The 13,523-nt window shown below is 33.4% G+C and overlaps 2 protein-coding genes across 2 annotated transcripts; one reads left to right on the top strand and one right to left on the bottom strand.

Moving 5' to 3' along the window:
• The first annotated feature begins 2,450 nt into the window (after nt 1-2,450).
• On the top strand, nt 2,451-4,502 carry LOC112528471 (palmitoyl-acyl carrier protein thioesterase, chloroplastic-like). The gene is made up of 6 exons (XM_025139501.1): nt 2,451-2,804; nt 2,888-3,021; nt 3,108-3,221; nt 3,504-3,672; nt 3,912-3,980; nt 4,164-4,502. The coding sequence occupies exons 1-6, from the start codon at nt 2,451-2,453 to the stop codon at nt 4,500-4,502; spliced, it is 1,179 nt and encodes a 392-aa protein (XP_024995269.1).
• Nucleotides 4,503-5,228: 726 nt separating this feature from the next.
• LOC112527749 (CDP-diacylglycerol--serine O-phosphatidyltransferase 1-like) lies at nt 5,229-11,626 on the bottom strand. Its single transcript, XM_025138532.1, has 13 exons — nt 11,501-11,626; nt 9,979-10,174; nt 9,225-9,290; nt 9,072-9,131; nt 8,595-8,685; nt 8,137-8,191; nt 7,779-7,858; nt 7,543-7,659; nt 7,353-7,437; nt 7,141-7,232; nt 6,523-6,776; nt 6,012-6,100; nt 5,229-5,740 (listed from the first exon to the last, which is right to left on the bottom strand). The coding sequence occupies exons 2-13, from the start codon at nt 10,140-10,142 to the stop codon at nt 5,613-5,615; spliced, it is 1,281 nt and encodes a 426-aa protein (XP_024994300.1). The 5' UTR covers nt 10,143-10,174; nt 11,501-11,626; the 3' UTR covers nt 5,229-5,612.
• Between the last annotated feature and the right edge of the window lie 1,897 nt (nt 11,627-13,523).

Below are 13,523 nucleotides of genomic sequence, written 5' to 3' on the forward strand. Positions count from 1 at the left end.
ATTTTTAATTTATATTAATTAAAAATTCATATTTATTAATATTAGTAATATTTAAATTTTATTAATATATATTTTTAATTAATAATAATAAACAATAATTAATATCAATGACAGTTATAATTGGAAAAAATGACAATAAGCTACCAAAATACTACTTCAAGTAGCGTTCCAATAGACTAGCTTATAAGTTAGCTTATGTATGTCTAAACATGTACCCAGAAAATAAGTTAGTTTATATTTGTCAAACAATAATTTAATAGACCGATTTATTAGACTTAATTATTACAAACAGTTATATGACTTATATAAAAGTGCTACAAGTTAAGAGTTTATAAGATTTTTTTAGAACCTTAACAAATACTAGAAGGGTACTCGTGCAATGCATTGAGACATATTTTCAATGTCGATATAATACGATTTTATGTGATTTTGAAAAAAAAAAATGTTTTTATTTTGAATAAATATAAATTTGAAAATATCATATAAAATTTGCAAAAAATATATCAATATTAGTATCAAATTAACTATTTAAAAGTTCTTGTTTGTGTATTTTTTTAATTCAAAATTTTTATTATAATTTAATTTAACGTAACGAAGTAACTTAATTTAAGTTTAATAATATATTTTTTATAAATATAATAATTAAATATTCTATTAGAAATCAATAATTATCCTAATTATATTTTAAATTTTTTATATTTTAAAATGAGATTTTTATCTGTAGTTAGTTACACGAATTCAAACATAGGACTTTAATAAGTTGTACTTGTGCACAATTTACTTGTAATCTTGAATTTTAAGTAATATGCATCAATAAACAGTATTTTATGCATAAAAAATGGTTTTAATAGTTTTTGTCAAATGTTTTATAATATAGTATAGATTTATGACAATTTTGAAATCAAACGTCCAATTAATTTTTATATATAACATCATAAAAATTCATATGTACATAAGACATTGTCTCAAAAATCTGTTTGCGTTGTAATAATGTTTTTAGATTTATTTATTTTATAATACAATTTTAATTTCGATAATTCCTTTTTTGTAAATTATAAGATTGGGTAGGAGTCAAATTGTTACCTTTAATAACCACCGTCGATTTTTCTGTAATAAACAAATATATAATAAATTAAAAAAAAAAGAGTTGGATAAGCAAACATAAATGTCTTTGAATCCCATACAACATAGATTCTAATATTTAACCATCATCTTATTACAAGTCACCATCTTCTTTTTAACCTTTTTCAACTAATTATAAATACCCATATAAATATAATTACCAAACACCCCATATATATATATATATATATATATATATATATATATATATATATATATAGATGGAGGTTCAAACGAGAACACCTTCATTTTACGAGAATGGGAGATTACTCTTATCAAATGTGATAATACGCGTGAAGGGATCATGTAATGTGCGGACGACGTGTTCTACGACTTAGCATGTGTCAAAGGTTGTCTGCGACTATGATTTAGCATCACATGTGATGGTCCTGATGAATTATAGTATCATATCAACAACATTCTTACCACATGTGTTAATACTTGTGATGGGGTTTAGTGGTGTAAGGGCGACTTAGCACGCAACCAAGATCGTATCGAAAATCACCCGCATCTCTGATTTAGTATGACATGTGATGGAATAATAGTATCACATGTGATTGTCTATAGTAAAAGAGTGTTCTCGCATTCTCGTAAAATGAAAGTATTCTCGTTTGAACATTTCCATATATATATATATGTGTGTGTGTGTGTGTGTGTGTGTGTGTGTGTGTATGACTTGATTGAATTTAGGGTTTGATTAGATTAAGGGGCTGTTTGATAATTGTTGAATGGTTTGGTGCAAAATGATTAAGTGATCAAAATGATTAGGAGACTCTCATGATATAGTACAAAATGAAATATAATTGTTTGGTAATTGTGTACAATGAAATTAGGGCTATTAATGGTTAAGAGAGATCCACGATACAAAATCATTCAAAGGGTTTTAGAACGAATAAGAGACAAACTTTTTTTATCAAACAAGATTCACCTATTAACGATTCAGAGATTGTCTTCTAATAAAACTATTAAAAGGTAAACAAAGAAGTCCTAAAATTTAAACATTTGATATAATAAATAGAAGGTTATATATATAAAATGGTGTGATGTGATGCCCCCATCAATTAGGAACCATAATCTGTTTGTATTCTTAAAAGTGTCGATGTATACTAAACAAAAGACTCCCATTAACACCTCCCATAATTCAAACCACCAAATAAATCCCATTGAGATTTACAATTCATGTTTATAACAAAGTTTCCTCCTTTTTCTTGTCTCCAAACATTTAATTTCTTTCCTCGTTTTCATCGTTCAAATCTTTTCTATAAGAACCCTACCACACCCTTCTCTACTCCAAATTCCATTCCATTCCATTCCATCCCAATCTTAATATGAACATTTTTTCTCTTTCTCTCAAAACAACCTCCCTTATCACTACATCACAAGCCGATGATCATGATCACGATTGCCGGAGGATCATCTCCGGCAGCTTTTACAAGATCACTGGAGCCAAGATTGGCCGGACCACCACCATGGCTATTGCTTCAGTTGCAGGTGTACATGTAAATGGAAAGGTGATGGGGGAAAGGACAATTATCCCAACTCAAAAGCAGTTTGTGGACCCTTTTCGACAAGGAGTCATCATCTTGGATGGCGTTGGATATCGACAAACGGTCGTTGTTCGGTCGTACGAAGTTGGAACCGATAAAACCGCGACTCCTCAAAGCCTTCTTAACCTTCTTCAGGTTGATCCACTTGTTTCTAATCTAATCGATGCCGTTGGAAAGAGTTTCGAAACTTATTACAGGTTGGTTGTTATAAAATGCAGGAAACCGCTTTGAATCACGTATGGATGTCTGGGCTTCTTGGAGACGGGTTTGGTGCGACTCATGGAATGATGAAAAACGATCTGATATGGGTTGTTTCAAGAATGCAACTTCAGGTGGATCAGTATCCGATTTGGTAAGTTTCAATAGCGATCGATCGATGCTATAAAAGATGTTTAAAATGATGGTAAAAGAGTTAGAGATCGATCGGTTTGTTTGTAGGGGAGAGATACTGGAAATCGACACATGGGTTGGAGCATCGGGAAAGAATGGAATGCGACGAGATTGGGAAATCAGAAGCCATGCAACTGGCATTGTTTTCGCAAGAGCAACAAGGTATACCAACTTCTTGAATTTGGGACTCAACAAAACAAGATTTCTTAACGTTGATTGCAACATATATATATATATATATATATAGAAAAAAACAAAAACAAAAAAAAAAGTCGTTTTTATAAGACATTTTTCAATCATGTTCATTTCATAAGGTAAAATGATCCGATAAGCACTTACTTACGAGGTAAGTGTTTAATAAACGGTTCTTTAACGTTCTGTAAAACTGATTTTACGGTGACCATAGTTTCCGTCACTAAAGTAATTTTTCTTATCGTAATGCAGTACATGGGTAATGATGAACCAGAAAACACGACGGCTATCGAAAATGCCGGATGAAGTACGGGCAGAAATCTCACCCTGGTTCATTAAGAAACAAGCCATCAAAGAAGATTGCCCTGAAAAAATTGAAAAGTTGGATAATAATGCAAGATACGTCAACTCAGGCTTGCAGGTATGTATGATCTCACAACCGTAAATATTTTGAGAATCAGAATAGTAACTTTCGTGAAACCTGTGTGGCTATTTTTTTACATTTGAAACTTTACAGCAAAACATTGTGAAAATTCAAACTTTCACGACAAAAACACTGTGAAGGGGTACCTTCACAATATTTTACCGTGAAGTTTCAAGTGTAAAAACAAAAACTTGGTTGCTTAAATGCTCATAAATCTTATCTGTTAATGTTTATAGCCAAAGAGGAGCGATTTGGATATGAACAAGCACGTAAACAACGTCAAGTACCTCGGTTGGATGCTCGAGGTAACTGACCACGTTTACTATATCGTTTTTCTTTCCAATTCTACTTTTTTGTCGTGAAACGAGTAATAAAGAGCACGTATCTGCCGGAGTTGGATATATGTTGGAAGCGTCTCTTGTATCGAGGGTTACTTTGAAGAGTAATCTAATCTGATATGATTCCACGGTATTTTTCGTCGTTTTCAGGCAATCCCGGATGAATGCTTGGAGAGTTACCAGTTATCGGACATCACACTCGAATACCGAAGAGAATGTGGGAGTTCAGACGTTGTTCAATCCCTTTGCGAACCCGAAGAAACCGGGATGATTAAAGACGGAGTTCAAGATACGAAATTGATGGATCGGTGTTCGATGGGAGGCGGGATTATTCAAGGGAATGGCTTATTGAACTGCTTAATGAATGAAGGAAGTACCGTTAGATATACACATCTTATTCAAGCTAAAGAAGAATCCAAGTGTCAAGAAATTGTTAGAGGAAAAACCATTTGGAAGAAAAGGATCAATCTTCTCTCATTTTCTGGCTGAATCGATCAGCATAATTTTTATTTTTAAGGCTTTTTATTCATGGGTTTTTAAAAAAATGAATATAATTTGAAATAAAAATAGTTCAAAATTATGTGTGACGATCAGGTGCTGAATAAAACGTCTGTGTTCGTATATAACAAGACTGAATGATTTCAAGGGTTTACGTGTTCGAACCTTTTTCATGTGTCATCTTTTTCTAACTCTCGTTTGTCCACCAATTTATATGAATACACATCAACAAAAAGAGGATACGAATTTGAATAAAATAAATCTAGAGTATATAAAAAGCGTAAGAAAGAAGAGTTCTCTGCTCTTGGATGCAACGAAATGAGATGCACCAGATCAATCCCCATATCAAACATGATTCATGTATGGATTTAAGATTAAAGGTAATTAAGAGTTTAGATCTTTTTTTACGCTTCTCACTTTTAACTCTTTTTCTCACACCAATTTTTCGACATAAATATAAAACCCTATTAAATACTCAGGGGCTGTTTGGCAATTATTGAATGATTTGGTGCAGAATGATTAAGCGGCTATCATGATATATAATGCAAAATGAAATATAATTGTTTGGTAATTGTATACAATGATATCAGGGCTCTTAATGGTTAAGGAAGATCCATGATACAAAATCATTCAAATGGTTTTAGAACCATTAAGAAACAGACTTTTTTTTTGCCAAACAATATTCACCTCTTAACAATTCAGAGGTTGAAACAGTAATCATCATACATCCCACATTCAGATAGCTAAAAAGTCAAAATAAGTAAATTGTCATATTCTCTAACCTCTCAATGATTTCTTTTTCTAATAAACCCAAGTATAACGTAAAATCTAGGCTGAAATAATAAGAATTTACAGTTTGAAATGAATAAATTTACAACAATATGTTAAACCAAACAAACGAACCGAACCCGGTGAATTCCACAGGGTCTGGAAAGGGCGTTATGATGTAAGCCGACGTTGTTGACATCTGATATCCGAAGAACTCTTGCTGTTGGAAAACGACACGTTTCTCGCTCACGGCCCCACAAAAAACTGGGGGCGAACGAAGAAATTTGAATTCCTCAAGCAGTTGATCGACCAAGTCATTCCGAGGCAAAAAAATCACTGCCGTTTTTTGCTTAAAGTTCGATGTGATTGCCATGTCCACAAGATCAAGAACCCGAGAAGGCCGACACCAACAGAAGACCACAAAATGACAAGCCATCTGGGCATTGGAGTTGGGAACAGACCTAAGAAGCAAAATCTTGATTCAGAATCATACTACAGAACAGTTTGACTTTTGGGGTCAAATCAAATAACTTGCAAGGTCAAAATCAGTACGGATTTTTCGAATTTTATAGCAAAAGGTTGGAAAAAAGATGCTACAAGTGTAACAAAGTGTTGATCTGAATGTTGGTTGATGAGTTCATAACACGTTCATATGAATTTAGAACATGAAGGTAATAAGTTTGACCTCAAAAGTCAAAATGTAGGATTGTACTCATGATATCTAAAACTCACCGTGCCCAAACTTGATGCAGATAAGGAGTTCGATGATGCAGATTGCAAGCGAAAGCCAACAAAAAGCTCCAACCTTTTTCACGGGCTTTCTGAAATATTATTGTGTGAAGACAATCGGTGAAGTAGGAAAAAGCCAACAATAACGTGGGGGTAGGGTCCATTTGAGATAAACTGTGAGAACCAACTATTCATGAATTATTCATGATGAATAATGAAAATGCATTATATTCATGATGAATAATATTCCTGAATATTTAGGCATATTCATCATGAATAATTAGGTATATACATCATAAATACTTGGTTGTCATGGACAAATTGCAGGAATGTAAATGGAGAAAAAGCATCATACTTCACATTTGTCTTAAACCGTTTATTCTTCTAAAGTATATTACTCGTTTGCATTTTCACAAGAAAGATGGTTTTTTTTGTAACAGAACTCCAAGTACGATGGTTGAAAGAGTTCATCATTCGAATACACAAATACACAAGAGGGGAAGAAAGAGATTACCGGTCTTGTAGGTAAGAATTGTACTCCCGAACAGTAGGTATAGCAAGAAGCCACCAAAGCATCAATCGGTAGACAATGATGGGGTTTCGAGGGGGAACCCAAAGACAAAATTTGAGGAAAAAAGTGTTGAGTTCAACGGTCAAGAACACAATGCAAAGGGTAAGAACTTGGATGAACCGCCTCGGACCAAGAAATGGGTGCCATTCATCTTTGTCCCAATGTGCCGGAGTAAATTGACCTAATGTTCGTTTTACCTAATACAAACATCAATCCCAAATCAGAATTCCGCTTCTTTCAAAAAGTTGGTTTTTATCTCCAGTTCAAGATGATGCTAAAGAACATCGTGATCAAACCAAATTGCCATTGGCCCAACGATACCAGGGTTACCAGTAGAGCTCAACCACCCAGGAAAACCTCACCAAAAGATAAGACTGTGCATGAGTATTTGTTGTATATAAATATTATATACTTCCAAAATAACATGGTGATCAAAAGGTCATAGGTTCTAAATTGGACGTATGACTAATAGTCAAACGGTCTTGTTTGATCGTAAGCAAGACAAATGTTGCATATATTTCAAGACAAAAAGAGGAACAGATAAGAAGAAGAAAAACGTACTTTGCCCAATATATTCGGCTGACGGCTTATTCCGACCCACTCATAAGTTTTACCATCAAAATAACGAACCGTATGCATTCCTGCCCAGATACCTATCAAGTCAAACAAAAAGTAAATTACCTTCATTTAGTCGATAGTGTGATCCATCTAAAGCATATATCGTGATCATAATGTTGAAAATGTAAGCATTTTTTGGGTTTCAAGTTCCTCACCCAACCAATTGCAGATTAATATATCAAGAATAATGCTGTCCCACCAGCATTCATTGAAATTCGGTAACATATGGCGAAAAGTGAGCTGAAAAAAGAAGGTAAACCAAGAAGTTATATTAGAAATCTATGAAAATTGGGATATTTTAGAGCAAAAAAATGAAACAAAAAACCGAGCAGGTCAAAATCTGACCTCCATCAACTCGAATCCAATCGATAATACCCACAAAAGGGGTTGATTACGAATCATTATTGCCTTTCCCCACCACCCAAATAAATGAGCCGGAACAAATTCATCAAAAAGTGTCTCCTGGAAAACAGAAGAAATTTAGCGCACTGCAAAAGACAAGATCATAGCAAAAAACAGCAAAAATTGTGGGACAATGGAAGAAATAAAAGGTTTGAAGATTATGAAAGAAGGAATCATACATAAACATTTATAAACCTGTTAGTGGGATTGTCGGGTACAAATATACGACAATCAGCACCATATGATCGTTCAGGAAGTTCTGAAAAGACGTTATAAAGATAAAGTCAATAAATGCATAACTACAGCCGCCTCTGTCCTATGAAATTTGCAACAATATTTGACTTGCTACGTAATTAAGAAAACTGTTTTTTCAAATATTTAAAATACACGAAACACAAAACTCTTGTAAACCCAAATCAATTGGCAAGTGAGTGATTCTAACATGAAAACTTTCCAAAATAGAAACATACTGCAATTTTCATGGGACGGACGAAAAGGATAAAACATAATTTTGGTAAATAGCTTCAAATTTGTTACCAACACCAAGATCAGGATGGAGATACTTCATAAACTGCCTAGCGTCATCACGGTTCTGAAACAAAAAAGGAGAGCTAAGCAGGTCTTACATATTGTCGCCTAAAGCTTATGCCTTCATTTCAACCCTACACCATAACATAATGGCGGTTTTTACATGGATGATAATCACAATTTTACATGGTTTTACAACAGTGTAAAAGGCTATATTAGCAAATGTCCGTGCGCCCTTTTACACGGTTTTGTTTAAGGAACCGTGTAACCTTATTACATGGTTTTCTATTATCAACGGTGTAATAAGGTCAAATGGTCAATAAAAAGCGTGCATCACTTTCTTGCATGGTTACATGTAAAACCGAGTAAAATGGCCCATTCTGTACTAGTTACCCCCCCCCCCCAAAAAAATGATGACTATGATAAATGATTCCTTATGGGGCTAGAAAAAGAACTAAAACACTGACCTGAAAAAGCAAAAATGTCAAAGCGACAAGGTAAATAACCGCCATGCCATGAACTAGGCGCCAAATTGCAGGATGTGGCCTAATTAGTAACCTGTGACATCATGCACATCAAAAAGTGATGTCGCTGAACATATTAAGAACTTCACAGATTCACTCAGAGGGAAAGATGCGATCCATTGGATTATTTCATTAAGCTAGTAGAAGGTCAACAGTCCATTTGTTTATTCCATTTCTCATTACTCATTATCGTTTTCTGGGTCCCATCGGGATAAACCAACGGAGGGCAAGATTTTAATGAAATAGGACCTTTATAGTTAGGAATGCTGATCTAATCACTTTAATAGCAAAAACAAATTTACATTTTATATGAACTTTTGAAATACAGAAAGTCCCCAATAAGCTATAATGTTTCCAAATTTAGATAAAGTCATGATTTACATTGATTATGTCATAACAAAACTAACGTGCGTAACTTACGTAGAAGGAGCTTGAAGCAAGCAGTAAGTCAGAAAAACTGCAATCATTGCCCATATGCCCCTTGAGTGTCCAATAAACATTTGAATGTTAGTTTCTTTAAAGATACAAAACATGCAAAAAGAGAAGCCAACCTCATCTACAACAAGAATTAACCTTTTGACAGATGTAACAATATCATCTGATGAATTGCTTTCGGGATCAAGAGCTCCGCTTGCCCAACTGAGAAGCAGATTTAGCAATGAACTCAGTAATTGAAACAAAAAACACATATGATGAGAAGTAATGAATATGTTTGATCACAACTTAGCAAGAAAAATCAAAGAACATAAGAGAGTCCAATCAACATGACCTTGCATATTTGCAAAGAGATGGTTCATTCCTGTGACTTGAACCAGTTTCTAATCACATGAATGACCTTCCACCCAATGAATAGGACTAAATTCCTTCAATGATATCAAACTAGTTGCATGATCCAGGGTGATGAACTTTTCAAAACATCGTTATTGCGAAAGATAAAAAGACACTATACACGGCAGGAATGCGGAATTTTGGAAAGAAAAAAAAAACAGGTACAAGGGTTAGTTTTGCATTCCCATTTCCAAAATTACACAAAAATGCTCAATTCTTACAAGATGTAGCGTCTGGTTTGTTTGCAACAAAATCAAGCCAGTCAAATGGTTGGAAAAATTGGTCACACCGTATTTTTAGATGGAAATCTAGAAAACAGAACTGGATTCAGAATTCATCTCAAGCTACCAAAGAACTCACCCCCATACGATGACTAAGATCATAACCTCCTAAAACCTAGGTTCCAAAAGGGTTCTCGACATCACATGGATTGGAGATAATGAGGTTCAAAGGGCATGAAAAACAAGCTAAATGCCTAAATCCAACATTAGAAACTTACATCAGAAAGCATGAGCCAATAAATAACAATGTAATAGTTCGAGGTTTGTAAGCCCAGGCGGTCCATGGGTCCAGTTCATCATCAGAAATCGAAGTGCTCACATCAAGATTCTGCTGACTCACATCGTCTTTTCTCCTTCCTCCCTTATGACCATTAGGCTCCATAAGAATATAGTCTTATCAACTTAGCTCACTCACTGCAAGCAGTAAAATATGCAAACATTTAATTTACTAACAAGAAACATAAGATCCCACCATTTCACAAAATCAGCAGATTGCGGAAAGAATTTTCTAAGCAATCAACTCCCCTAAAGATTGAAGGCCAAACGATAAATTTTGATTTACTTGCAACCACTTTGTTCTATTTATATCCAAGATGACATCAAAATCAAATTAAAAGGAGGCAAAGCACCTAAACGAAGACTTTAAACTAAACTAAAAAGTGGAGATCATAAATATGAAGAGGACAGCCACTTTGAATACCATAACATTTATTGGTTTTAACTAAATCATAAGATGTTCAAAATCATATTACTATTTAGATACATGTTGTTTGTCACAATAGTTGCAGAAGTCTTTCGAACGTCTAAGAGCCTGTTCATAACAGTTTGATGACTAAATGAGACTCGGCGCTTATTCGGTCACCTATACATGACAGTTTGATTGTGGCTTAATGATGTAGAAAGTGGCTTATTCAGCAAGTTTCTAGGGGCTTTATGCAGAAAGTCAAGCTTTTTCCAAACATAACCCTTCCAATAAAAAACACCTCCTTTCATCTACGAAAAAACTCTCCCAATCTATACAGACAGATTAATCCAGACAGTCAACTTTATCCGTACATGACTTAACGGAGAACCAACCAAGCAGCCCTAAGTTTCTTTCATTTATACAACCTTTCTCCATTCTTAGTTCTTGTGTTTTGTGGATCTCATCTTGATTTCCACTCTAATCAATAAAACTAAGCCCACAAAATAGACACCTAATGCCATGTAAATGGTACCCATAAAATAGATATAAACCACTGAAACAAATTGGACCTTAGCATTTTCATAACCAAGTAATCAAAATTAACATCAATGCTATAATCAGAGAGAGAGAGCGAGAGAGAAATAATGTCAATCTACTAAATTAACATGATTTTATGCAATTCATAGGTTCTTCCCCTTGCCTCATTAACAAATTTCTCTCAAAAACAATGATTAACCATTAACAATCAATGAAAATAAACATAAACTAGCATCCGATTTCTACAACAGTAACACAATCCACCACAAGTTTTACCTACAATCAAATGGGAATCAATACTCAAAATCAAACACTCAACAGTGCACACAACATTTTCACTTACCAAAAACATGCTTACATATTATCAACAAAATCCATAAAACCCACCTAAATTCACCATCCAACATCTAAGACCCATATCAGATATAAAAGAAATAAAGTGAAATCAATATAGAAATAGCGATACAGAGTGCATGAAGAAGGTACAGAGAGATAACGAGAAGTACAGAGAAACATACATAAGTATAAAGAAAACAGATGATTAGGAAAGAGAGATTGAGCCCTAGTCGTAAGATTGAAGAGAAAAAGGGATCCGTGGCCGTCTGATCTCGGAGAAAAAGAGTCCAATGATGGGAGATTTCGGGAAGAACCGAAAGTTTGTAAATCAATCAGTGTGTTAATGCGAGTTTATTTAGTCTGTGAAAAGATTCTCGATAAATTTGTGCTGCGTCAGAGAGAACAAGTACGAACGGTCAAAGGGATGGAGAATTTATATATACATATACACATACTACTCTATAAAATATAATTTCTAACTTTTATCTAATGTTATCCTTCATCTATATCTATATCTATATTACCTTATAGACCAGATTTATTAAAAGTCTTAAAAATTATTTTTAATACACAAAGTCTTAAAAACAACTCATAATGCATTAAGTACTACTATTTTATACATTTAATCTTAAAATTTCTTAATCTACAATTAAAATAATATATAATACAAGTTATCAATGCACATTATTAGTTTTTCTTTTCATGTTCTCAATATATTTTTGACACATTTAACTCATGTCTTCACCTCTCATACCTCTATGTCTTCTCCCGATCCCCCAAGGTGAGATTCAAACTGATATTCATCATAAGTTATTAAAAGTTATCTCATTCATCTCTCATTCAATTGCTCTAGAACTTTCGGTCTCGATCTCTTGATTCTTTGCTCTTCGTGTAAATCGAACACATTTGTGGAATTGTTTAAATATGTTGGATTTTAACCGTCATATAATTTTTTTTCGTCGATAGACTGTAATTGGAACCATAACTCTTATTTATTCAAATTGTATTAATATGTAAAGACCAAGTATAACTTATATCATCGTTAAATCTTCTCTAATAAAACCAGTGAAATTTCAAAATCGTTAAAATTCACGGCTCCCGCCGTATTGCGCGGGTACACAACTAGTATTACTAGAAGGGTAGTCGTGCAATGCAACTAGATACATCTTCATTTTATTTTTTATCTATGTTGATATAATACGTTTTATATAGTTTTGAGAAAGATAATGTTAAAGTGTAATAAAAATAAATTTGAAGATATCATAAAATTTTGAAAAAACATATCAATATTAAATATCAAATTAACTATCTAAAAGTTCTTGTTTTTTGGTACGATTTTTATTATAATTTAATTTAGGTTGAATAGTGAAGTAATTTATTTTTAGCTTAACAATATACTTTTTATAAAGATAATGATTCTGTTATAACTTAATGATTATTTTAATTATATTTTACATTGTTTATATTTAAAATGAGATGTTTATTCTGTATTTGATTATGTTTATCTGTAATTAGTTATACAAATTCAAAAATAGAGTTTTAATAAGTTGTATTTACGCACAATTTACTTGTAATCTTAACTTTTAAGTAATATGCATTAACAAACAGTACTTCATGCATAAAGAATTGTTTTTAAGAGTTTTTGTCAAATGCTTTATAATATAGTATAGTTATATTAAAAATGAAAATTCAGATTTTCAATAATCCAGCCTCTATAAACTATTTTTTGAAATAAATGAATCACTTAAACACTGTTAGCATCATATAAACCCGATTTGTTATAGTGATACTCATATGCACCCATAGATACACAAGGACCTTCATGATTTCCTAGTGCAAATTCACCGAAAACCTCCTAGTCTTGTATGTGAACATGGAGATGCCCAACATGGATACTAGGATGGTGACTCATCATCGTGTTCCTCGTATAAGGAATATACATTTTTTTTCTAATTAACCTAGATGTCCAACCTGCTATATGAGTCGACTAATCCCAGGACGACCACCTGTTTTGCAAATAGCCCGAAGTCACCGCATTTGAATCTCCGTGGCCACAAGGGGATTTTTATTCCTCATTAAATTTGAATCTGGGTCCTCCTGATACTTTTGACCTTTGGGGCCAAGCTCAAATTAATCAGGCACCATCTTTGTGGTTGGAATATACAATTTTGTACATAAGAGGAATGAAAAAGTGAGGAAAGATCG

This window comes from Cynara cardunculus (assembly GCF_001531365.2).
Source record: "Cynara cardunculus var. scolymus isolate 2C chromosome LG 15, CcrdV1, whole genome shotgun sequence".
NCBI lineage: Eukaryota > Viridiplantae > Streptophyta > Magnoliopsida > Asterales > Asteraceae > Cynara > Cynara cardunculus.

Excerpts from the sequence above, each read along its gene's own strand:
- LOC112528471 (XM_025139501.1), top strand. The coding sequence starts at position 2,451 with ATGAACATTTTTTCTCTTTCTCTCAAAACAACCTCCCTTATCACTACA. Across the intron at positions 3,222-3,503 it reads GTTTTCGCAAGAGCAACAAG|TACATGGGTAATGATGAACC; the intron begins GTATACCAACTT and ends ATCGTAATGCAG. Across the intron at positions 3,981-4,163 it reads ACCTCGGTTGGATGCTCGAG|GCAATCCCGGATGAATGCTT; the intron begins GTAACTGACCAC and ends CGTCGTTTTCAG.
- LOC112527749 (XM_025138532.1), bottom strand. The coding sequence starts at position 10,142 with ATGGAGCCTAATGGTCATAAGGGAGGAAGGAGAAAAGACGATGTGAGT. Across the intron at positions 7,438-7,542 it reads TTGGATTCGAGTTGATGGAG|CTCACTTTTCGCCATATGTT; the intron begins GTCAGATTTTGA and ends TTCTTTTTTCAG. Across the intron at positions 6,777-7,140 it reads AGCCGAATATATTGGGCAAA|GTAAAACGAACATTAGGTCA; the intron begins GTACGTTTTTCT and ends TGTTTGTATTAG.